The sequence below is a fragment of the Periophthalmus magnuspinnatus genome, chromosome 9, assembly GCF_009829125.3.
Source record: "Periophthalmus magnuspinnatus isolate fPerMag1 chromosome 9, fPerMag1.2.pri, whole genome shotgun sequence".
NCBI lineage: Eukaryota > Metazoa > Chordata > Actinopteri > Gobiiformes > Gobiidae > Periophthalmus > Periophthalmus magnuspinnatus.
In genome coordinates, this window is record NC_047134.1 from 28,688,604 (window position 1) to 28,716,063 (window position 27,460).

At 38.4% G+C, this 27,460-nt stretch overlaps 1 protein-coding gene across 1 annotated transcript in view; it reads left to right on the forward strand.

The window, feature by feature from the left end:
* Window positions 1–27,460, forward strand: part of grid2 (glutamate receptor, ionotropic, delta 2) — an 834,579-nt gene that overhangs the window by 541,365 nt on the left and 265,754 nt on the right. Inside the window, exon 9 of the mRNA XM_033973100.2 lies at window positions 6,963–7,064. Within this exon, the coding sequence (XP_033828991.1) occupies window positions 6,963–7,064 (102 nt within the window). The remainder of the gene's footprint in view (window positions 1–6,962; window positions 7,065–27,460) is intronic.

Below are 27,460 nucleotides of genomic sequence, written 5' to 3' on the forward strand. Positions count from 1 at the left end.
AAGTATTTGAGCAAAATGTATATCTGTATATTGCATAAGCAGCCCATACAAATTTTTGATAATCAGGAAGTGCACACTAAAATGCCAGTTGTTGTTAGCTTTACCACTACAGCATAACATCACTCTGGTGTCTGAGAGCTTATAAACTCATCATGGTGAGTAATTATCCCTGAACTATTTTGTTTACTGCAGCGTTTCATGTGTTTTTCCTGTTTGTTTAATTTGATAGACGTGTTTATTACTTGTTTTCATTCAAAACTCATTCACAAAGATTCAGTTTTGCCTATTTGTAATTTCCATGTTCATTCCGTGCCCGTGAACACAGAATTGTTCGATCTCTTTTAAAGTGCAAGTCTAACCCAACTGGTATAAACATTTGCTTATAAAGTTACGACAGAATATGCATTATATATTTTGAAATATTTGTTTTGTGGCTTGTTTTCGCACAAAATCAATCCACAAAGACTCAAACTTGCCTCTTTTTGTAATTTTAATATTTTCATTCCCATGCCAACGAATGCAAGATTGTTCTATGTTTTTTCGATGCAATTTTCTACTGGTACAAACATTTCATTAAATAAGAACAAATACATTGAAAACAGTTCTTTCCAAGTAAATATTGCATATATTTCTGGGTGTATTCACTAAAAAGAAGACATTTTAATGAGATGAGGTCATATAGCAGATGCAGTTTATGACTCCACACCTCCCCCTGCAGGCTGATGATGTAACAACCAGTAAATGCATGTGTCTATAACATACAATTACTACAATGCTACTGTAATATCCTGTATGATCAGAATTGCTTCCATTCATCTGACACATGCGTCTATGATCCTTTGCTTTATTATCCCCGGATATTCACTGTGGGGTCAGGCTGGGACAGATCAATACGAAATGGGCCCTTTTGAATGAGATCCAGCAGGTCATGAGGCAAGAGCCATCACAAATATAGAAATATGAGAGCTTTGAGTGAGCTAAGCCAGAGCGCGGCATTTGTGCTGCCAAAGGGAATGCAAGAAGGAGTTTATTATGGCTGTTTAATTATATCTGACATTGAGAAACTACGGTGTAGATTGAGGAGGGCTGCGGAGGGAGGAGTGGAGAGAAACTGTAATGAAGTACTGTTACAAAGTGATATTACTCAAGTAGAAATACAAAGTAGTGGTATGAATATTTGTAAGTGTAACTTTCTGATTTATATTTTCACCCCTTAAAGCACACGTGTCAAACTCGAGGCCCGTGGGCAAAATGTGGCCCTCCAGGTCATGTTACGTGGCCCGCGACGAAGTAAATTAAAAGGTATGACTGTCTTAAAAAAAAAAAATCAGTTTATCGGGAAATACACAGTTACACAGACATTTTTTCATATCTATGCAAATCCATATGCAATATTTGTAACTTGAATAAATAATAAATATAGAAAGTAGTTGCACTTATTTTACATTACATTTGGTTACATTTATGTTATAGTTAAATCTGGTCCTTTGAGAGCGACCATTTTGATGATGTGGCCCTCTGTGAAAATGAGTTTGACACACCTGCCTTAAAGCTAACATTTGTAATTAGATTGGCCAACCTGTCCCTGTTGCACTCTGACATAACACCACTAGATGCTACCTACGTTACTGCTGTTTAAGAGGGGAGGGGGGGAAAGGTTTCACATCTGCCATCTACTGGTGAAAAAAAAAACAAAAAAAACAATTGTGTGTCTAGATCAGGGGTGGACAAACCTTTTAACACACGGGCCACAATTCTTTCTAAAATTTGACAGATGGGCTGGGCCAGGATATATGTTTGTATATATTACATTAGAGATTTGGCCTGTAACATGTAGCAAAGCATGAATATGGAAGGCTCATTGTACAAATAGTTTTCCAAATGCATGAATTAAATTAATAATTCATTTCTGTTAAATAAACACAGCAGAAAAACTCACATTCAGTTTTATCAAGTGCCAAAAGATCAACAACTAAACAAGGTAAATTGAACAAGGTTTGCGCTTTCCTATTTTAATATAATTTGGTCACATTCACCGGGCCAGATTAATAAACCCAAAGGACCGTATGTGGCCCTCGTGCCGTAGTTTGCCCATGTCTGATCTAGGTTGTTAATTTGGCTGTGTCCGAGTGTCCACACTATTCCCTAGTTAGGGCACTATTTAGGGGTCACGCCATTTTTTGTGGCGTCCGAATGTCCCGTTGGTGAGAAAATAGTGTGCTTAAAATTTCCCACAATGCCTCTCGAAAAGTAGTTGGCATCTGTGGTCTCAATGCATTGTGAGAGTCGGAAAAAACAACAGCATCAACAGGTCTTTAACTGGACACAACACGACTGAATCAAAACAGATAAAAGCTCTGGTTTATCGCACTTTTGACCCCTGATTATGAATAAAACACTTTTAAATAAAGTGCTGTATTAAGTTGCTAGCTCTAGCCACTTACCTTAGCTCGAGCTGTTAAAAAAAAAAAAATTTTCCACATGTTCAACCCATTTACACGAGATCCAGCTTGACAAAAACATGCATGATTAGGATTAGTCCATAAACACTTGTGCGCCAGTCGAATCTGATCATTATTTACGACAGAAATCAAGTTTTATCAGAGTTTATGCTATTTACGCCATGTAGTGAATGAGGGGTTAGGGACTAGGGTGAACAGTCAGACACAGCCGTAGACATAGAAAACCACCATCCTGATCAGTTGTTGCAGCCCTTGTACATCGCTCTGGTTCTTGAGAGTAAAGTGTATGTTACTATTCCGCTCTGTTTCCTTGCTCTCCGCTGGTCCTCCAAACCACCCCTGCTCCACTGCTCTTTGATGCATCTAAATTAGACTCCAGCTCCTCGGAGAGCTAACCCCCGTGAGGAGTGTCATCGTTTTTACAATAGCGCCATCATCGTCTACTATCGCTGCTGTTACTACTACTAACGCCGCTACTGCTCCGCCTGAGAAAGTAGCGGTACCATCTGAGCACACACATCACTGCATACAGAACCCTTCATTTTTATTCTGTCACTGCGGAGATCACAGACGCGGGGCAGAGGAGAGGAGGCAGTCGGCTAAGCTCTCCATAAGTATTGGTCCCAGAGGGGGATTGATGTGAATGGACAGAAAGTGATGCATTCAAGAGCAAGTCAGAGCTGTGGAAAAAATGAATCACAGTGTATTTCACAACATTTTGAAGTGCGAGTTGTGTTATATATTGTGTTATACAATTCGAACACTTGCAATTGATCAGTAACAAAGCTTTAATTTAAGATAGGGGGTAAATAAGGTAATCCGGCGCACCTCACTGAAAGGGAATGGGAAAAGAACGTCCAAACAAATACACGGAGCGGATTGGGAATGTTTCGGAACAGCAGAATAACTAATGAGATTATTTCAGTTGCTCCTTTGTTTTATTATAGATAATAGATTTGAAAGTCATCACTGTATTCTCAATGAAAAAGTGGGTCGGCCGTCACTGTCTATTAGAACAGAACAACACTGTATGAAATGTATTTATAAGGGAATACTTCAAAACCTGTTTGTTAATCATCGATACCAGGACATTTAATACCAGATCACATGACTGTATAAAGCTATAAATTAACCGCACCAAAACTGAGAAGGGAAAGAGGGTTTTTAACTGTTTTTCTTTACAAAAATGGAGTACACTTTAAGGAAAAGCAAAACTGGATACGTTGGTGACACAATTGCAATTTATGTAACGAACTGGTAACGAACTTATGCTTATACACACCTGCACCTGTTTTATATTTAAACATGAAAAAAGAAATCCCAAGTGCTCTCATCGCGTTCCCCTGTATATATAAATAAATAGAAATGAAATGAAATAAAATTAAAAAATAAAAATAAAATAAAATAAAATAAAATAAACAATTAAATTAAATTAAATTAAATTAAATTAAATTACATTTAAAAAATTAAATTAAATTAAATTAAATGAAAAATGTAATTAAATGAAAAAAAAAAATTAAATTAAATTAAATTAAAAGAAAGATTCATATCGGTCGTATTGTACAGTCAAGCTAAAACACTATCACTTACAGCTTAACCTGGTAACATTAGTTATGCTTTTCTTTCATTAGTTTTCCTGTTCCTCTCTAACAGGCAACACACCACAACTGCAAGCACGCATAAACATTAAAATACACAAAGCACTTCCCGCTTCATGGTTTTCAAAAACAAAATTAAAATAGGCCGTACACCATTTGCTGGCCTCCCATGTGCGCCCGACTGCAGCAACAGGAGCCGGGCCAGGATGATTATGTTGTGATATTATGTGGTAATACAGGAAGTGCTCCACTGTGTTTTTAAACTCTATACACCTGCACTGGAGCAATTTGGATAAAGTTTGATTATTTCTGTAATATGTACTGAAAAAAGTTAAAGGTAGCTGTTAATGTGAAAACTACTAGTACATGACATCACAAGTTGGAACAGAGCATTTTGAACTTTGGCGATATAGACAGACTGATAAATGAGGATTATTCAAAAACAAACATGTGTGAATGAAACAAAATACAACTGCGACGAGGCTTAAAGATCAAAAGAATACATTTTGCGTAATATAGGACTTTTCAGGTTTAGGTAAAGGCTGGGTACGTAGTAATAATGGCTAAGGATCAGTCTCCAGGAAATGAATGAGAGTCTGTGTAATGTCCTCACAAAACACACACACCCCTGAGTGCTCCTGGCTGGGTGTGTTTCCGCGCGTGTGTGTTTGTGTTAGCGTGGCAGACAGCTAAATCACTTCATTTTTCCTCTGCCTCAGCGTCCCCACAGGGAAAGCAGACAGGTTTGATCTTTTAAAAGTAAAAACAATATTTTATTGAAAGCAGAACACAGATGAAAATATGGTTAGGGACTTCAAAAATATGGCGGGGGAGACAGCTGATGCAATTTGATAGACATCAGCAGGGCAGGATTCATAAAGTACCTTTGAATTATAGAAAATGACTTAGCTTTTCCTGGGCTCACAGCGGACTCTGATATCTCCAGTCGATCAGGCGCTGGCCACTGCAGCTTATTGTAATCTTTCTTTTGTTTGCTCTGTTTTATACCGAAAATGCACAGCTGGTCCTTTGGGTGACTTTGAGAGATTTTGCTACACAGCCAACTCAATGTATTTATGGAGATGATATGACAGTGGAGGGGACTGTCATCGTGTTTATGTTTTTGAAATATCGAAACATTGCAAAGTGGACGTATCACGCTCTCTTTTGGATTTTATTTGCTTTTAAAGGCTCACTATATAACTGCCACCTGTCTCCATGGAGATATCGTTGCTTTGGTTGGAATGTCACAGATAGTAAACGTAAATCTGATGCATTTATCATCAGAAGAAAAAAAATGTCCTGAGAAACATGGATTTGTACCAATTGATCGGGGTTGCCTCTCCACAGATCAAACCTGTTACTTTGCTTGTTGGCTTCTTCTGCTTGTCTTCATGGAGATAAAGCAGCTTGCAGTATTGTGGAACATTCCAGGCAATGCAAAAACATCTCAACTCTAGGGTTTATTAGGAGGTGTAATTAACATAAAGAATTGGAATTAAGTTTAGTTCTAACTTTGTGAGGGTTTGGCTAGAAGAAAATTGAGAAATATTACCAATCCAGTAAGCTGTAAACAATTATCTAAATTCATGAATTCATAATTAATTAAAAATGCTCTGAAGGTTTGTAAATTCTTGTACCACATCTGGAAATAACATCACTATTCGCCAAAGCTAAATGTGGTTTGTAAATGTTTATTCCTGTAGCCCAACAGTTAAACATTTCCTACTTAGGTTTGTTACCATGGCAACGGTGAAGAGGTGTTTTTCGCACAGTTTCATTGGTCAATCTGTAAATGGACAAAATGGAGAAAAGCAGGTGATGGTTCGTCTACTAGAACAGCTGCAAGTCGCACCTTTAAACATGCATTTGATTACGTTGGCACTTTGGTTTCAGGTTATAGACTTAAAATAATAATAAAAATAATGGCGTCACACAGTATATCTATATATTCCTGTCATTGCATTTGCACAGAACGGCTCATAACAGGTCAGTGATGGTTTACGGACACACGAGCCGCACAGGAGACTTCTGGCGTTCTTATTTATTTCGTAATAATTCTTACAAAATTGCCTTTGATTTTGGGAGCTCAGAGAAAAACAGTCTTGTAAAAGGATGATTGCGTGATTGTTCCTGTTCTAGTCGCTCAACCAAAGTACACGTCAAGTTGTAATGCGTCTAGGAATGGTTCGCTCTGTAACTAGAAGTTCTCATGTTCAAATCTTGCTGTCGGACGCCTGTCTTACGTTGCCTGAGTGAAAGTTGTGTGGTTGTTTGATGGTGGCGTAAGAAGCCAATTGGTACAGAATGGCAGCCGTCTTTGGGTCGCTCTGCAGCCAGGATTATGACTTTAATTTAAAATGTGAGAAAATGCGTAAATATTACATTTTTACATCGTGAGGTAAAAGAAAAAAAACAAAAAACTACACTACCAGCTAAAAGTTGTTTTTTTTCAGACTTTTTCATGTATGTTTTTATTTATTTCCATGATTATTTGCAATGTAGATTCTCACTGAAGGCACGAAAACATATAGAATGTAGCAAACAATAGCCAAATAGCCACCCTTTGCTTTGCACCCTCTGGTTTGCACCCTTTGCTTTGCACTCTTGGCATTTCTTGACCCTGACACAGTGTAAAGTGAAGCTTGCAGCACTGTCAACAAAGCAAAAGGCGGCTACTTTGAGGATTTAAATGTAGAAATGTAGAAACAAAACACTGAATGAGTCTAAACTTTTGTCTTATACGTGTGAATGAAGTTTCTGTTTTCCCATAATTCGTCAATCACCACAACCATTAATCATTCAGTTCTGCCCCCTCGTGGAGCATATGCTGGTAAAATCCCCATTATGTATCTTCTTTGAAAACATTTAATATTTATTTCTTTTCATTTTTCTGTTACAGCTTGCTACATGGGACCCAGTGCACGGCTTAAATGGTACACTCACCGATCGTAAACTGGAAAACAACATGAGAGGAGTGGTGCTTCGAGTCGTGACTGTTTTGGTGAGTAAAACGGCTGGAAAACGTGAGTCTGTTTGGGGGAGAGTTAGTCGGAAAATGGCTACACTTTTCACCAAGCAGAAATAAGTGTTTGTGACTACTGCTGTATACTTCTGTGTGTTGTGTGCTTTTGCTTTCAGTAGACTACAGGGTTGAGAGAGCACTATGAGAAGTCTGTGTACTAGCAGCAAAACACTGAAATGTTCACAGGGGGAGCGAGTGGAGTGAGGCGAAAGTGTAGTGTCTTTTTGTACATTTTAAAGAGGTGGTATTACGCAAACCACATTCTAACATCTTCTCCTCATCAGAAAGTTTTATATTTCATCCACCCATAGTAAAAGAAAAAATAACACCTGTGAAATCTGTTACTATGGCTCGTACCTGGGCGACAGAGGGATTACACAATCATTTATCCATAGCATTTTCAAAGCAGTAAAAGGTAAAGGATCTAAACATGTTACGTTAGATGGCAGTTCATAGAAGTGTAATACCCCATCTTTAACCTCCCGAGACCCAAGCTCTTGCCTGACATACTTTAATAATTTCTCTTTGTTATTTGGGCTGATTGGGACCTGATGAGTGTAAATACAAAGAATGACCTTTTTACATTATGTAAAATGTGTATTCCGAAAACACCCTCAGCCCAGCGCAAAACATCCACATAATCCATACTTCCACCAGGGACCAAACCAAATCCAATTGAGTCCGTATGGCATTATCCAGGTTTCATTTCACAGTATATTTTTACAATATTTTTTGTGATCCTATTTCGAAAAGATAAAGACTAGAAACTTCATGTTGTTTTTTTGTTTTTGTTTTGGCTTGTATTTCACTTACTTCATTTAAAATAATGTGTTTTATGACACATTAAGGTAGGGCTCTATGTATAAACACACTCTACACTGGTCTGGGAATCTAACCTGCACAAAACTGTACCAATTCAAAGTGACAGTGGCTCAGCGGTTAAAGCTGTGTTCTCCCAACCAGAAGGTCAAAGGATCAATTCCCTCTCAAGCCAGGTTCAGCTTTTTACATTATGTTGTTTCTGAGAAAAGTGATGTAAAACGAATGTCCCCATATGTGGACATTTTAATCATTTTGATAAAACATTTGAATAATAATTTGCAAAAACTTTATTTATTATTTATTAAGACCCTGAACACAGGAACATTTGTCCTGAATGTAAAAACAAAATGAGAAGCAACAATTGCGCCTCTTGGAACAATGTGTCTCATGTGAAGTGCAGCTGACAGGAGCAGGAAGACATGTGCCTTTACAAAAAATAAATAAATAAATAATAAATATTCTGAACATTCTAAACCCTTAAAATATTGTAAATTAAATATTTTTTGCATTGTTGCTGTTCTTGTCACTGTTCTAGACCAGGTCCTTGGAGGGTAAATTTTTTTTTAATTCAACTGAAAATCATTTTTTCAAGTGTAAGCGCAAATCAAATCAAAGTCATCCCACATAAATGAACACTTGAAATCAAACAGGAACAGCCAATAGCAACCCATCTTTATTTTCTAGCACCCAATCATTTCTCAAGCTTTCACAGAGAATCGGTGTGTTGTTGGCTTGTTGGTGCGCACAAACAATGGACATTTTACACAGATCATCCTACTTGACATTGTATTTTTAGCTGGCAACACCTTTCTCTTGTTGCCCATTGAAATGAATGGGATACCCTGTTGATCAGACGTGCCGGCTACAGCAGAGGTTCGGGTTAGTAGCAGTCAGAAGTAAAAATGTGTGGGCCTGATTAAAAAGATGGACATCTCAAGGACATAAACCGGCCAGGGCCAGTGTTTTTTGTGAGTAGAATAAAACAAATAAGGTTCATAAAAATATTCCTAATGAGGGGAGATATTGAGGCATTGAAGCTTCCTCTTCTGCAGGAAAGAAGAATAGCAAAGTACATATCCAACATTCAAGTCGTTATCCCCGTGAATGCTACGCTAATAGAGCCACACGTTTGCTGTGAACGTAATTTGACCGGAGGAGTCAGTATGAGTTTTACCTATGACATCACAATCCAGGCAAAATGCAAAAGGAGCATGTTTTTGAGAAAGGGACACTGTAGCATGGTTAAAAGCTTTAAAAAAAAAATCAATTTGCCGCAATATTTCTTCTTTAAAAGCCCTTATTGTTTATGAAAAAAGTGTATTGAAGTATAAGTGACAAAACCGTATAGCTGGTTATTGAAACTAGGCTGAGGCATGATCCTGGACATGTGATTTTATTGCGTTCTTCTGTGAGCTCTGGAGATGGCTGAACTTGTTGCTATCGATATTACAATGGCAGAGAAAGGGCAGGGTCCCGTGGAGGGCAAATGACACCCCACCAGCTGACATTTAAGACAATTCATTAAAGCGCGCTGTATTTCGAAAAACAAGCCCAGCGCAAAACATCCACATAATCCATACTTCCACCAGGGACCAAACCAAATCCAATTGAGTCCGTATGGCATTATCCAGGTTTCACTTCCCACAGTATATACACAGAGGGGGTACAATGTCAGAATCAAAGGTTTTGGTTTTGTTTTGGTTTCAAATGAACTTACTCCATGTAAAATAACGCTACGTATAAACATACTCAGCACTAGTCTAGGAATCTAACCTGCACGAAAATACATCCAGCAACAGTGACTCAGCGGTTACAGCAGTGATCCTGAAGGTCGGAGGATCGATTTCCGCTCAAACCAGGTTGTGTGGTTGTGTTCTTAGGCAAGACACTTCACCCACCTTGCCTAGTACGAATGCAGTGTGCGTCCGTGTTGGTGGTGGTCGGACGTCTCTTCCGTGCTAAAAGCTTCTTTCCACAAGTTTGAACCATGCACTTTGACATTTTTGTTCTAGGGCCTTGCTGTATTTGTAGTAGGGCTGTAAGATTAATCGCAATTGAACTGAAATCACAATTTGAATACATGCAATCAGCAAATCACAAGGCTGCAGGCAGGTTTTGAAGTACCATCATTTCCTACATAAAGAGCAAACTATTCTATCTTATTCTGCATAAAAACCGCTAACCGTCTAGAGTACAAGTTCTGAAATGTGATTGTTGTCAGTTCAGATATCAATAAAACAAATCACGAATCTAATTGCAGTAACTAACTAGCTTATTTGGAGAGTTTGTTGTCGTTGTGTCCTTGGGCAAGACACTGAACCTCCCCTTCGCCCCCAGTGTCTGCGTACACTGGCGTATGAATGTGTTCAGACCTATTTTCAATCTTTTTTAGCCTGTTTATTTGACACTTTCGTAATGTTTCTTGGTTATTTTAGAGTTTTTTGGTACTATTTTTTGTTGTATATGTTTGTTTTAACAGTGCACTTTTCTAGAAATGGCATTAACCGAATCGACTTGAACAACACAACGTTATCTCCCCACGTCACTGTACGTCAACCGACTTTTCTGTCCCCTCCGTCTCCCGCTCGCATCCTTCACCCCTCTTTTTTTCTCCTCACTTTAATAAATCCCTATTGATGAGTGAAATGTTTTAGGCCAATATGTCTTGTAGATTTACGAGCTAGCCGTGTGCAGCTTTATTGACTGGATAGCGGCTGCGTATTAAGCACACATCAGGACACACACGCGGCGGCTAACGGAGCACGCGGCGTATTCGCTATGGCGCCTTCTAATCTGTGCTAGCTGCTGCCGCTCAATAAGCCATTAGGCAGAGGCAGGACGTGCATGCCAAGTCGCTCACTAACCAGAAGCATCCATCAGTCAAACTCGGACCACCCGCCCACACCCACCCAGGAGAGATACCCGCTGCCCCTCCAAAATTAAACCATTGACAAATACTGGACTCACAAAAGGCGATAAAGTGTACGTGACAGGTTTGTTATGTTTCTCTAATTGTTACATAGCGTAGTTGGATAGTGTCTGTATAGTATCACTTTTATTTTTTTTTATGTTACGCTATTGTCTGGTCTGTTATAATGTTGTTTCTTCATCAAAAACATACCCGGAGTCACGTTTTGTTTCATTCACACATGTTTAACACACAAACTCTGCATGTACTTATTCTTCGCTCAAACAGAAAACACTCTGTTCCACCTTGTGATGTCATGTGGTGATACAGGAAGTGCTCTGCTTTGTTTTTAAGATCCATACACCTTCATTAGAATCATTTAGATGATTTCAGCCCTGGATTTTGCCCATCTCTGCTGAACTAAAGGTAAAAAGTAGCTGTTAACTTTAAATCTACTGCTTGATGACATCACAAAGTGGAACAGAGCATTTTGAGCTTTCGAGATGCAGACAAACTAATAATCCAGGATTGTCGTGAATGAAATAAAACACAACTTCAGGTATGTTTTTGAGATTATAACATCACTTAATGCTCACGTTTGTATAATATCGGACAATAGGATAAGTGCCAGTTTGTGGAAAAGGGTGGAGAAGATAAGTATAAAAATACAGGAAGTAGTGGTGAGTTTTAAAGCAGGATACCATATCAACATGGAAAATGCCACCTAAAATGCAAGGACAATTAATGCACGAGGAACATATTTATCTTGCAGCTTAAACATTTCATTTAACAATATAAAGCTGTTGTCATGTGTTTTTATTAGTCTGATCATAACTACTGTGTAATTAGACACGTTTTGACATTTCTTTGTATTATGGTTGCTAGGTAACAGTTATGGAATTACTTCTATGTATGTTATATGTGCTGTTCATGTTTAACCAGGAAGTAAAATGACACATTTCACCCAAACTGTCAAACTAGGGAAAATTAGGCAAATTTGTAATAAAATCGGTCTTTTAGTGAAATTTGCACTTTGAGGTTTGAGGATCCATTTTTTTTTCACCAATGCATGTTTGGGGTTAAACTAATAGATACTGAGACTTTATGTCACACGTCAACCAATTTGTATTTACATGTTGTAATAGTAAACTAATTGAGATTTGAATGGTGAACTATGTAACTTTTCTGTTCCGTGTCCACCACCTTTTTGTTTCCAGATGTTATTTCTTTACAAATCAAGTCAATTCAAGTTTATATATATATAGCACTTTTAACTTCAGCTGCCCAAAGTGCTTCACATAAAAGTCAAGAAAAACACATAGATAACACGAGGGAAAGAACAATAAAACCCCAAGATATCCTGTCTAGCTAGTATGAAATGCCAGTGAGAATAAGCTAATGCCGTACAATAAAACACTCCAGGAAAAAGAACACTGAGAGAAACCGTTTTTTATCAGAATATTCCATTGCATGTCATTAAACTTTGATAAAACCATGGAGACAAGCAGATGAAAGACCCATCACAACAGCAGTGCTGTTTTATATATAAAGTTCTATACTCAGTGTGAAGTCAAATGCATTGTGACATTATCACAGCACCGCACTGGTCACCCACTGTTATGGACAGTTTCACCATGGAGACGAGGGCAAACAACCTCACCTGTTATGTACCATGAAATAAGAGAAGACGACTGGTTAGCTTTGGTCTTTAGCCCTGTTGACACCGGAAATTCAACTAATTTGTGTGGGAAATATCCTCAGTACTCAATACAGATTACGATGATGATGATGATAATAATAATAATAATAATAATAATAATAATAGTAATAATAGTAATAATAATAATAATAATAATAATAATAATAATAATAATAATAATAATAATAATGGTAATAATAATAATAATAATAATAATAATAATAATAATAATGGTAATAATAATAATAATAATAATGGTAATAATAATAATAATAATAATAATAATAATAATAATAATAATAATAATAATAATAAACTGTTTTTTTAAAATATATATTACCATGTGGTCTTATATCTGGCATATATGGGCGTATACTAGTCTATGTGTCTTATACTTGTTCTGATACAGCTCAAGATCAGTCTAAAGTTATTCAGGTAAGGTTCATTTCTGTCCCACTGATCTGACTTTTTTAGTATCGATGCATGTTCAAATGAGTATCTAGCTTTGATACTAGTTTAAGATTCAATAAGTCTCATTTTGGATACTTTTGATAATCCTGCCATAGTATTATTTGGTACCAGATCGAAACAAAAATCACTGGTATCTCCCATCACTGTCTTTAACTTTTATCTAAACATAGCAAACAGCAACTGGTATAAATGAGTCAAAAAATATGAGATTCAATGAAATCCAACATTTTGAGATTTAGTAGTATTCATTTTTAAGCTTCATTATTTGTCTGTTGTCCAAGTGAGTATCTACTTTCGATTCTAGTTTTGGTGTCAATTAGCATCTGATTTTCAATACTTTTGAGACCCCTAGTTCACTCTATGACTGAAATACTAGTGGTGTACAGTTATAGATTTAAAAAACTTCTTCACAACATGCTGAGGTTATCTTGCGTTTGTTCTTTTAGAGTTCAGTTTGCTTTATGTTTTTTTTTCTCCCAACATTAACCTCCTTCATAACACGTTGATTGCTTTCCAGTGGGTTGCAGGGTTAGCCACACATGCACAAGCCCGGCCCTAACCGTGAAACTCCAGGCAACCACCGCAAATCAATACTGCACAGAAATGTTATGTGCAGCAGAGAGCAGGAAGCGGAGGGTCTACTGGGAGAAATACAAACAAGTAATCACTCGTTTGACCAAGGTACACTGTTAGTAAAGAGAGGTTTAAGAGCATATACTGTATCACATAATAGGAGCCATTTTTCTGCCCTTGGGAACGTTGTGATTTAGCTCACCTGGTTGTTTTATTGTTCGTTGGAAGCAGACGGTCACACTATACATAAAATTTAAGGAAGGAATAGACACAATGCTCTTTCTTTAGGCAATAGAATGTGATTTTCAACATTAAATAGTAGTACTTTCTTTTATATTACCGTGTGGCCTTATATCTGGGTAATCCCTCAGTGGTCCAGGTAGGTTTCATAGTGGTCCATGGGCGTATACTAGTCTTTGTGGTCTTATATTTGTTCTGATACAGCTCAAGATCAATCTAAAGATATTCAGGAAAGGTTCATTTCAATATTATGCAGTTACTGTATTGCAACATGAAGGCACTACTTTGTAATAACTACAGTTTTAATAGCCTTAATAGAGCATTTTAAGACTTTAATTACAATGAACAAACAGGTTATTAAGATTGATTCAAGCCTAGTAACCTTAACCCATTCAATAAAGCCACAGTGTGTAAACTTTTTATCAAAAAAGACTAAAATAAAAGCATGTTTGGTTGGTTTTGGGGGGGGGGGGGGGTGGACCAAAGATACAGACTCAGGAAAACAGTTCAACAGAGTTTATTTGCAGATGCAGGAATGTGAATGAAGGTAGACAGAGCAGACAGTTGGGAGCGGTGTCGTAGGCAGCAGTCTCGGAGCAGGTCGTGGGTCGCAGGGTCAGAGGCTGGGGTGTTCGTACCGGTTGAGACGGGCTGGATCTGAGGCTGAGGTGTTCGTACCGGTCGTGGAAAGCTGGGTCGGAGACGGAGGTGCAGAGTGGGTCCAGGAGGCGGGATCATGGAGAAATACACGGACAAATAAACTGGAGCATGACATGAAGATAAACCGGAAGATGGCGAGAAAATGGTGGAAGGTGACAAGGCGATCTGGCCCAGAGTGTCAGGTCCTTTAGTACTGACAGGTGAAGGCGTGATTGCTTGATCAGAAGCAGGTGTGTGGAGGTGGTGCCAGAGTCTCCAGGTACAGACACAGAAGGGAGGCAGGAAAACCGCACAGAAAACACAAAAAAAAACCAAATCCTGACAGTAAATGACTTTTATATGGGCCTCCTTCTGCTCGATTGCATGAAATTCTTGTTCCTTTGGCTATAATTTTCCACATTGTTTTATAAAACACATCTACCTCCATGGAAAATTTCCAAAGACGTGCCACCTCCAGAAAGTTACATAGTGTACCCTTAAGTAATTAGTTAGTTTTAGCTTTATTAAGGCTAATTAAGGTGTAATTATTGTAAAGTGGTTCTAAAGGTAAGATAAATATACGGATATGCTTAGGTCAGGTAAACCACGAACAACAGGTTGCGCTCAATCCACCAGAAAAGTCCCGTAGTGCACCTTTAATGATGGCTGACAAAGTGGCTGTTTTAAAGAATATGTAATGACAGATTCCTTCTCTGGTTGGACTGTCCTCTCTGCGACACATCCCTCTTGAAGGCTCTGACCTTTTTGGAAAACACCCTTTTTATTTCCAGCTCCACACACTTCACTTTAGCACAGTGGAAGTGACATCATGGCTAATTACTGCTCACTGCTTTGCTATTCAACTCTCTGATGTCTGCGATAAAAACAGTTTTCAGTGGCAAAGATCAATCAATACCCCGGGCTTTTGACACATTCAAGAGTACAGTGTCAGGTTGGAAAAGTAAGACTCTGTAACTATTTAATATTTCACAGTGTACACTTCTGACAACTGTGTGAAGAAAAAAAAAAAACCTCTTCTGTAACTAACACCAAAAGTCAGATTTAAAAAGGTTACTTTGTGTTATATTATGAATGTTCCACAGTATGGAATTAAAGCTGCTTGTATTTATTCAATTACAGGTCGCCTCTCCACAGATCTGATTCTTAACATGGCCTATCATCACAAAATAGATACCTTTACCTGTGGAACCTGGCAGGCAAAGCGATAACATTTCCATAGAGACAATCAGATTATGGACCCTCCTCCAGAAAAAAGTTACATAGTTCATCTTTAAGTTCAAATCCATCTGTCCACTCCTCACAAACACTCTTTCAGCCTGTACATTTTATTTAGTCCCGGTTTAGTCCTGATTTAGTCCTGGTTTAGTCCTGGTTTAGTCCAGGACACATCTACAGCCTGTCCGTCTTGTTAAATCCTGGTTTAGTCCTGGTTTAGTCCTGGTTTAGTCCTGGTTTAGTCCTGGTTTAGTCCTGTTTTTATCCTGATTTAGTCCTGCTTTAGTCCTGCTTTAGTCCTGATTTAGTCCTGGTTTAGACCTGGTTTAGTCCTGGTTTAGTCCTGTTTTAATCCTGATTTAGTCCTGGTTTAGTCCTGGTTTAGACCTGGTTTAGTCCTGGTTTAGTCCTGTTTTAATCCTGATTTAGTCCTGGTTTAGTCCTGGTTTAGTGCTGGTTTAGTACTGGTTTAGTGCTGGTTTAGTCCTGGTTTAGTCTCAGTTTAATTCTGCTTTGGTCCGGGAAACACCTACACCCTGTTTGTCCTGGTTCAGTCCTGGGTTAGTCTGGGTTTTGTCCCGGTTTATTTTTGGTTCAGCTCTGGTTTAGTCCTGGTTTAGTCTAAATTTAATTCTGCTTTAGTCTAGGAAACACTTACATCCTGTTTGTCCTGGTTCAGTCCTGGCTTAGTCTGGGTTTTGTCCTGGTTTATTTTTGGTACAGCTCTGGTTTAGTCCTGGTTTAGTCCTGTCCAAGTTTTTTTTTCTTTTTCCCTCTGGGCTTTTGGAGATTTTCCCTTGCTGCAGGTGTAAGGACGTGGACGCTCTGGGACAGTTATTCATGTATTTGTTTCCTGTCACTGTTTGCGTATTTGCTCCAGACCAATGACTGTCTCACTGTTTATTTGTCTAACTTTCTGTTGGTTAGATCAATATCTCCCTGAAGCCCTACGGGACGAGTGCTGTTGTGATTTTGTACTTTAGAAAAATTAGCCAAGATCGGGTTAGCAGGTTCTTTTGTGTTCTCCTCCTCATCCGTCAATGTGTGCACCCTCACGTCGCTCATTCTGGTGGAGGAAACATGTTAAAATCAAGACTTTTCAACAACTTTAGACCCAAAACTCATAAATATTAACAGTGCAGCAAGCTAGTTTTGGGGCTGTTTGGTAGGAAAAAAAGTGTTTTGTGGAGTTTGGAAGCAACAAGTGGTGGCAGGTGCACAAAAAGTTAATTTGCCACCAATTTGGCCAATCATTTCTGGTGGACTTGAAGTGGCTCTGCTGGTGCTGGGATTGGGATGGAAAAAGAAGCAATTGGACAAAGAGTGCTGCGTGTGTGCGTGCATGTGCAGATGGGTGTTCATCGCGTTGTGGGGACTCAAATCTGTACACAGACTGGGCTTGTCAAAAGTATCTAAAGTCAGATACTAAATCGATGCTAAAACTAGTAACGAAACTAGATTTGAGCATTTGATCTGAACAAGTATAAGACCACATAGACGAGTATACGACCATGACCACTGTGGGACCTACCTGTACGACTGAGGGATTACACAGATATAAGACCACATGGTAATATTCACATTTGATTATCTAAACCACATGTGTCAAACTCCAGGCCCGGGGGTCAAATGCGGCCCGCCACGTCATTTTATGTGGCCCGCGACAAGGTAAATTAAAATGACTGCACTTTTACACACAGGAGATACGCAGTTAGTCATATTTTATTTAACCATTTTGCTGATGTGGCCCTCGGTGAAATTGAGTTAGACACCCCTGGTCTAAAGAAAGAGTGTTTTTTTTTTTTTTTTTTGTCATCATGGTATTGGAATCTGCATTTATAAAATTTACTGTCATGATTATCTTGGCCAAAATAAGTGCGAAAATGTTATGCCTATGAATAATTGTAATTTTAACATTATGAATAGGTTCCATATTTAAACAACTGTTACACTATTGTATTTTATCACTGAAAACAACAGTGATCTAAGAGAAAACATCACGATAAACTATATTATTGTTTATTGTCCCATCCCAAATTGAGTATCGAGTCCATTCCTTAGTATCGAAATTGAATTTTAGCATTGTGACACGAACACACGCTCACATCATGGGGATCTACCTCGCTTATGGGGACAAGATCAGGTTCCCATTATGTAAATCCTTTATTATTTGATCAACAACTTAATTTAAAGTTAAAACGTAGGTTGAAATATAGGTTAAAGTGACCAGAGACGAGTGCAGAGGTGACAAACTAACAACAGCTAGCATGCTAACGAGCACTTCTTGATTATAAATAAAATGATACAGATGCAGATAGAGAGCAGTTGACTTATTTTGACGTCAAGAGCTGCTCGTGTAATATCTCTGAACCAAGGCAAGATACATTCAGGCCTTTTACATTTATAGTTTAGGTTAAAGTTTGGCTAAGGTTATGATCAATCTGCAGGAAGTGAATGGTAGTCAATGGAGTGTCCCCAAAAAGCATGGAAACACAATGTGCCTGTGTGAGTGTGAGTGTGCGTGCGCGTGTGTGAGCGTGTGTGTGGGGGTGTGTGTGGGGGTGTGTGTGAGCGTGTGTGTGAGCGTGTGTGTGAGCGTGCGTGTGAGCGTGCGTGTGAGCGTGCGTGTGAGGACAAACAGCTCTGCCAAGGAACATGCACCAGGCCTTGGAACAAACGACCATTGTTTTAGAGCGTTCCCCCCAAACAAAGGATTCATACTGTCCAATTCAAAACACCATGATTACTATTAGGAAGTTACGAAATAGTCCAACTGTTTCCAACAAATGCTCGACAAGGAATTAATTACTTTTATTTTGTTCTGTGTCACAGCAAGACAGTTGTATAGAGATGTGGCAGATCGCATTTGTTGTACAACCTCTGCCAGATGTCCTTCCTTAATGCAGCAAACGTACATGTTTCTATTGATTCTGTGATTAATGCAAGATAGATTAAGTTTAATCCCGTACTTTGGAGCACTCCAGGCAAATGTGGCAGCCAATGCTCTAATTTTAATAATTAAAGATTACATATCGGGTAAGAAATACACAAACACAGAACATATTTAGAGCGCCATGTTAGCGTCTGTTGTTTTGGAAATGCTATATGAAATGCTAAATGCTCTGATTCCCCCCTCCCCTTTGCTCCCCTGTGCTAAATCACACCCCCTTCAGAGCACGATCACACCACAATCAGCGTGCATCCCACTAATAAAACTATTGCACATCGTATCAGGTTTGTGAAGTTGTATTGCACTGTTTTGTATCCTGCTTTTGTATATTTATGGCGAATTCTTAAACAGGCTCGTACTGCTAACCATAAGGAGGTTTCGAATGGTGCCCGGGAGATAACGTTAGATTACTCAAACATGGATGACATATAAAACTACTTTGGTGTTTCGTGTTTTTAATGAGGGAATAAAGTTATAACATGGTGGAAAACTCCAAGAAGTCAATTTTGCGTAATACCCTTCTTTAAAATAGCAATTTCAATTCTACCCATCGTGCTTCCTATCAACTCTTATAGATTAAACTAGAATTAAGAACTAAGGCATTAATATGGGAGTGGTATATACACGTTTAATCAAAGCAAATGTCAGCGTTAACTAAAATGAGCCTATGAATCATTATTAAAGTCATTACAGACCCTTGTCATCCATCAGCCCCTGTGTTAGTGCGGACTCGCTGTGAGCCAGTGTGCTAAACCCCGGGTTCAGTCAGGGTGAGGGCGATGCATAGACTTTTATTTTCTTCTATGTAACTCGAGTCAGCCAAGGACGTAGTTTGGTGCTTGGGTTCCATCTCGCGTCAAAAGTACTCTCTAAGCACTATCAGAGAATGGATGTTTTTGTGCCAATTTAAAGGTAACAGCTCATAACATGTGCTCGTACGCGTTTAAAAACAGCAACACAATCACAACTGACCGTACGATGCCCTCACTGTTGTTTGAGGATACATCAAATCATAGAAAGTCCTTTTGGTTCATTGCAAACTGGTTTTAGTTGTAGGATCTGGCAACACAAAATGAGTTGCACGTTCTGCTCTCAGTTTAGATAATCTGCTGGACAACCATTACAATTGGGATTAGAAAAGTTTATATATTTGATTGAAACATCTTAAGAAAAAAATCTACCTTTAAAGTAACATTTTGACCTTACGAAATGTCTTTGTCCCTGTGATGGTTGGAGTGTTTGAAGCATCCGTTGTCTCCGTCTCCTGTCTCTGGGTAGAAAACCAGCCTTGCAACATGGTCGACACAACTCAGAGAAAATTCTAATGGGGAATTCCTGACTTTTAAATTTTTTTTTTATGTGATTATCCATCCATTTTCTTCCGCTTATCTGGAGCCGGGTCACGTGGGCAGCAGTCTAGGCTGAGCTCCCTCACCCCAGTCACTTCCTCCATCTCGTCCAGTCAGGCCACTTGAGAGACATAGTCCCTACAGCATGTCTAGAGTCTTCCTCGAGGCCTCTTCCCGATGGGGCAAACCCGGATTATACTGCCTCATTTAGTTCAGATCTAAATCAGGACTAAACAAGGGCCAAACGTGATGTCAACAAAGCATTTAGTTGTGTTTATTGCACTGAAAACATAGAAAATATATCCGATTGTGAGCGGACTTGCATCTCCTCATGGAAAAGTTGTATCTATGTATCTGTCTCCATGGAGAATGTTCCAAAATATACTTTTTCCATTAAATCAAACAAGAAAGTGCCACCTCCAGAAAGTTAGGAAACTACAAACTCTGCAGAGGCATGGCACCGGTGGCTCTAGTACATAAAGTTCATGAAAACCTCCTCTTCTCACAAAAAACCTTATATGAACTCTCTGCTTATGGATTAGCAGCACATATGACGCTATTCTGCCGCAAAATATCAATTCCCATCACATTTGAGGATAAAATGGTAGCATTAAGGGGTCCTTTAGAGAGCCATAAACGCATTATTAGTGTGATTTAGACATTCATTAGTGGCAGCCATTTTCTAATCAATGCGGCGCCTGAAAATCCATAGCATTGGCTGGGAGTCATTGAGTGTAATAGGTGTATGATCCCATCTCTAATTAGCCAATCGATAAGTATTTAGCAGGAGCAGCTAGCTAGCATGAATACATCCTCATTAAAATTCATATAAAAAAGTGCTGATGGTTTTGTTATGGTGGTAATACTGCTATTTCCCCACTGGGACAACTAGAGCTTTTCTCATCTTAAAGGACCCATACCTCTTTACGTCTTACATTGTACGGTAAAAGCAGCTAAATAAGAAAAAAATATATAATCTATTCAATTTACAGAGCATTTCTTGGGTAATAACTAACATAGAAGCTACAGGAAAGATCACCTTTTTTCATGCATTCACGTCTTTACTAAGAATCATGGGAAATCAACTGCCTGCCTGAGAGTATCCCAGACATTTGATCCTCTGTCATGGTGTATTTTCAAGAGTGACAAAATAGCAAATAGTGCAAAAAAATTGTAGAACTAAGGAAACAACTGCATGCGCCAGCTGTTTCTGTGTCATGGAGCAATATCACAGTGACAGAACGAACTAAATGGGCGGTGCAAAAAGTTCAAACGAAAATGCATTCTTGTAGGAGAGTCAGCGTCAACTATGAAAAACTGTTTTGGCGACTGACAACCACTCAAGCACACCTCTATAGCAAACATTACCACGAGTACCACCGTTTATTTTATTAATGTAGCACCAAAATGATCATAAACGCTAACATCCACATACACTGGGCCAAAATTATGTTTTAAACTCACCAAGCACCACAAATACTACTTATATTTGTGAACTTTAGAAAATGGATCTGGACCAAAAACAGACAGAACAGACAATGGTTTGTTTTTATGGTCTAAAAAACTCTTAAATTAAGTTTGCTGCTGCATTAAAATGAATGGGATATAATGTTAATGTGTGTAGCTATTCTAAACACTCTGCAAAGGGCCTATTAATGACTCCAAGGGATGTATTATGGAACATTTCAAACGTTCAAACACCACTTTAAAGTAATTGCTAGTACAAATATTCATGTGAAATCTGTATTGCACTAAAATTGTATTAAAATTACGCAACGTTTAATTAAAAGTCAAAGTAGCGATTTCTACTTGGACCATATTTCAGTTAGAAGTTTGCATCTTCTCCCTGTGTCTGGTTTTAAGTTTTCTGATTTAACTCGCACACGTACTCATAGACTATACTCCTGACCATGTACTAGAATCCTAGATCAAGATCTAAAGACGATTCTCTCAGTTGTAACAAAGAACGGGTCAAACGCCAAGTCCCTTCCACCAATTTAAGGATTTTGTTTCATAATTTAACTGGTGTAAAATCGCTGTACAGACAGAAAACCATTGTATCGGAGTGAAAAAGCCCAGGGCAACACGCGACAATCTGTTCAAAGGAGCTCGACATCATGTGAATCTGCACGCACATACACACACATACACACACACATACACATAAAGCCCTCTAACCAACCACATAAAGCACAGCACGTCTGGGTAGGGCAGCGGCCTGGGCGTTTCATACTGTTTTCAATCTATTCCTGTCTTTAGGCATCAGTCATCTGGGGTAATGCGTGTGGAAAATGCACTGACAACAGAGCACCAGCAGCTTTGGCAAATGGCAAAAATGGTATAGAGCACTTTTCCATCAAGGAACCACTCACACATTCACTCAAACGTTCATACACCGGAGTACGCAGACACTGGGGGTGAGGTGGGTTAAGTCTCTTGTCCAAGGCCACAATGGCAGCGTTCATCTGTGGGAGCTGGAATCGCACCGCCAACCTGTGGGTCAGTGGGTCAGACCGCTCAACCAATGCGGAGAGCGGAATTTGTTTGTTTTTTTGACCTACAGGGGGCACTGCGCTGAAAATTGTACACCTGATCCTAGACAAAAAATAAAGGAACTGTATGTACGCTATACTCTAAAAAATCAAAATCACCTGGGTGTGTCTTAACCTATTTGTTTTTATTTTAATATATTCTTTTTCCACACTAAGGTTTAGTTTGTTTTCATATCTGATAGTTTGAACTGTTCACTAGCGGTCGGTGGTCACGTGATGAGCTGATTTAAACAGGTTTTGGTGCTGTCTTCTGTCAAAAAAACTCTGTTCTCGACTCGCTGTTTACCCAAAAAGACTCAGGACAAGTGTTAGACTTTTCTTCTACTCTGACCAGAGGGGAGCGAGCACAGAGAAGAAGCTACACAGACTGCTTCCATGAGGTCTTCTCTGTACCTTCTCCAACGCCTCCTTCTCAGAGCAGCTTTTTATTAACAGCTTAACTTTACTCAGCAGTTTTCCCATCATGCTTGTCGATGGAACAACACTCTATTCCCCTTCCCACACTGACGTGATCTTTCTTATCTTTCAGTTCAGGTTTCACAGCTTTTGACCTTTCAGCTTTTCTTGTTTCTCAATTCAGTTACTTTTCAACTTAGTTATACATTTCAGTTACACAAGCTTGTAGTTTCCATCACACCATGTTAGTCTCGTACACACAATATAAACATACAGTTCATTAATGACAAAAATATAAGCATATTTTTATTCACACTTCCTACCAGTGAAGGCAGAAAAACAGCGCCATCTGCAGTCCGACTTCTGACAGTGTCTTCACCTGCAGATAGAGGACCCATTTTTTGTCATTCACAGCATATGGATGAAATATACTGCAGTTGCATTGACTGAGTACTGCTTAATGCTGGGGTTTAAGTAGTAACCACTCAGTTCAGAGAGAGCCTTTTTAGGTTTAAACCATCTGGATTTCAACCCAAATGAGAGACTTGTGCAAGGCTCATTCTGTTTTCTGATTGGATAATGGTCTTTTGCTTTGGAACCAAAACACCAAATGACAAACTAAAGAACTTGGCTATCATATCCAGCGTTTTTGGAATTAAGCGTTACGATTATTACCAGTAGAAACTATATTTGATTTGAGCATTTCCACCTCATATGTGGGGATACAGTTGGGTCATCTTTATGGAATTTTAAAAAATGTGTGGCTCTTTTGAAAGAACTGTATGTATCAGGTCAATATAGATAGGACGAGTTGGCATCAAATCGAAACTACTCGTATCACCTGTCACTGAATGTAACTTTCTGAACTTGGTGTACACTTATGAGAGTAGTGGTCCCAGTGTCTCCTGTCAGAGTGGACTTGAGTGCAGTGACAGAAAGTGTCCAAACTTTGAGTGAGGTCAGTGGATATGAAAGCTGTCACACAAAGATTAGTTCAGACAGACATTATCGATTATGAAGCTCTCAGACACAGGGATACAACTTCTGCCAATAAAGGCCCAGACCTAAGTGGAAGTAGTCGATATTTAATGTAATGTAATTCAATATGTAATTTCACTTGGGAAATTTGTTCTATTTAGTTTAGTTTAATTTAATTTAATTTTATTTTTTTTGTATTTAATTTTATTTTATATTTTATTTTATTTTTATTTTATTTTATTTTATTATTATTTTTTTTTTGTATTTTTTCATTTTATACTACTTAAAAAAAAAAAAAAAAAAGAATTTATTATTAGGAATTATTCAGTTACATTTAGACCGTGGTGGTTGTGTTTCAGTTTATAAAAAGTGCACTTTGTATCATTCCAAGCAGAGAGTTCGCCGTTTACTTGTCTCTATGGAGATGTCCTCACTTCGCCTGGGTTGTTCCACAGTACAGCATTAAAAATATCCATCTTGCATTTACGCCTTAAGTGTGTAATGCAAAACGAGGATATTCAATCTATTGCGACAGATATTCCTCATTTTATCAAAGTGGATCATGCTGAAAAACGTCTTGAATTTGGTCCTCTCTAATCAGCCCATTCTAGGGATTATCTCAAAGGACCCCAATCCAGATTTTGATCCGGGAATTTGGTCAGGAATAATTAGCTGGAAGAGTACTGCGCAAGCAAAACAGATAAATAGAGAGAATCGAACTGTGGGTTTATAGTAAGATAGTAACTAATATTCAGCATATTTTCTATTGGTGTCTCATATTTAACAGAAGCAAAAATAATAGTTTTTTATTTATTTTTTTATATTTATTTATTTATTTTTTATTTTGTGTATGTACTATTTTACTTCTGTGGTTTATTAACAGCACATAACACATATATTTATTTATTTTTATTGTTAGGAAAACGCTATATTAGCCAAAAACAATGTATTGACTCATTTAATAAGTTTCACTTTCGTTTTTGATGCTCAGAGTCTCCCCTCCCTTCGCTCTCTGTGCTAAGTCACCCCCCCTTCAGAGCACTGTGCACAGTTTTGGATCATCCTTTTGTATATTTATGTAGAATTGTCATGTGCATGGGTGACGTAGGCTTCTGGGCGGAGCGTTGGACAGAATCTTACAGCTAACCGTAAAAAAGATTCGGATAGGGCCCTGGGAGAGATCGCTAAATTATTGAAACATGCCTGGATGACATCTAAAAGCTTCACGCATATTTTTGATGAGAGAAAAGTGATATAACATGGTTGAAAGCTAAAAATAAATGCATAATACCCCATTTTAATATATCCCATTGTATGTAGTTCTAGTACAAATGTGATCTATGTAATGACTTGGATCTTTTGCCCGTTATATTCCAGCAGAGGAATAGCTTTAGAAGATGGGGGTTGCCACGGAGATGTATGGCACTATCTCCGCGCTATCTTTCTGCGTCTCACTTCAGAGTCTATGTCTAATTTACGGCATTGAATCTTTAAAGTTCTCACGGGACGTTCTGGAATCTACCCTGCCGAAGATTCACATTCCTCAAGACTCAAGACGTCAACTCTGTAGCATCTCATTGTTAAAGATAAGAAAAGTAAGATATTGGAGAGGAGATAGGGGGGATCTGTTTGTATTAAAACCCAAAGAGGCCCAGACGAACTAATGAGATATGATGAATAATTTAGCTACTGGATCGGTTAGGGCCATTCTGTGCGGAGTTTGCATGTTCTCCCTGTGTCTGGGTGGGATTCCTTTGGGTACCACTGTTTCTTTGATCAACCTCAAACATGCACAATAAGCTAATCCTCCAACAAGTTAGCTTCGCTCCAGATCGGATGAGATGGGTCCCATGGGTCTCCTGACAGTTTGACCCCGTGCTTTGAAGGATGGGTCAAATGTAGAGGGATAGTGAAGCATCAGGTGTAACCCAGTCAGACTTACTGTACTGTACACTGGTGCTTAGGCCCTGACAGATAGAGACGGAGAATCCAACACTGCAATGAAAAGCAAGAATGATGGATGAGCTAAGGGGAAACACTCATGTTATTTTGCAATCACTGAATGAAAGTGCGACAGTAGCTCAGAGGCTGACAGTAGCTAGAGTAGAGTGTAGAGTGTTTGTCCACTGAAAACCGCTCTATAAAAATGTAACTTAACTACATTTATTTATTTATTTATTCTCTCTGTATCCACTTTAAAGAGGGGATATTATGCTAAATCGACTTTTTCAAGATTTCTCTCATGTTATATCATTGTTCCCTCATCAAAAACACGCCCGAAGTGATTTGTTGTGAATCATTTGCGCATGTTTGAATATTTTTTCAGCCTCTCGTGAGCACTATTCCTCACACTTATGTATACAAGGCCAAACCTGAAAGAGCAAGAACTCTACAAAACACCAATTGTAGTTTATTGTGTTCTTTGACCTTAAAAGTTTACAGTTACAGCTTCCTATTTATACATTGTCAGTATTATAGCTTGAAATTATGGCTCTCAACCCACTGCCTGCCTCTCATTTGGTGCAAAGGTTTAACCAAGACGCTCCAAATGGGAAATTATCATATTTTAAAATCAAGTGGTGAATGAAATGCTCAGTTGTTTGTTACTTAAGTGAAAGTACAGATACAGAGGTAAAGTAAAATTATCACAGTGTCAAGTATTTAAAAAAAGTACTTCCCATCAATTTTAATAAAGAGATGTTTTATGTAAATGCAGTGATATTGATTAAAAATATTGATTAAAACGTGATACATATTTTAGTCAACAGTAAGAAAACAAATCAATTTCTTCGTACTATTATTATAAAAAAAAATTTAAGGAATTTTGAAGCTTGAACTCGAAAGCTTTAGTTTGGATTTTACAACGAACATGGTAAAAATAACCCCTCAAATAATCTGAAAAGTACTTTTTACTTTTCAGTCCAATTAAAAAATGCAGTGGAGTAGAAAGCACAGGTCCCGAATGTAGTGAAGTAAAAGTAAAAAGTATCTACTGTGACCAAATCCTCAACGCATCAAAGGAACAAGGACATGAATGTTTGAATGTTTGATTGTCTTGTCTTGATGCGTATTGATGCCAAACCTGAAAACTTCTGCAAAACAAATTTACCTACGGGTACAAATAAAGAGACACCCAAAAATTCTACTTAAGTACAGTATTTTACTACTTATATTTCATTACCACTGATTAAATCCACGTTTGAACCTGATAGTCTTCCCTGGTAAGACTCTAAACAAACAATAAACAACAATGGTGAAATCCCAGTGCCCATGTTGTCCCAAAGAAACTTCGAAATCCTTAATAACAAACAAGACATTAACAGATCCCAGCAGGACAGCTAGAGGACACATGGTCTAACAGGAATCCAAATCATAATAAAAAACGGCCTTGTGTTGGGCTGCATTGCCAGTAAACAAGAATGTCTTTACAGGCAGAGACAGATCACATGTCTGAGGTGTGACAAATCGCATTTTCACCAGACCAAAGGCACTGATGCATACGCTGTGTTTGAGAGGAGAATACTGGAAGATGGAAGAGGGAGTGAGGGCTGTAGCTGTATCA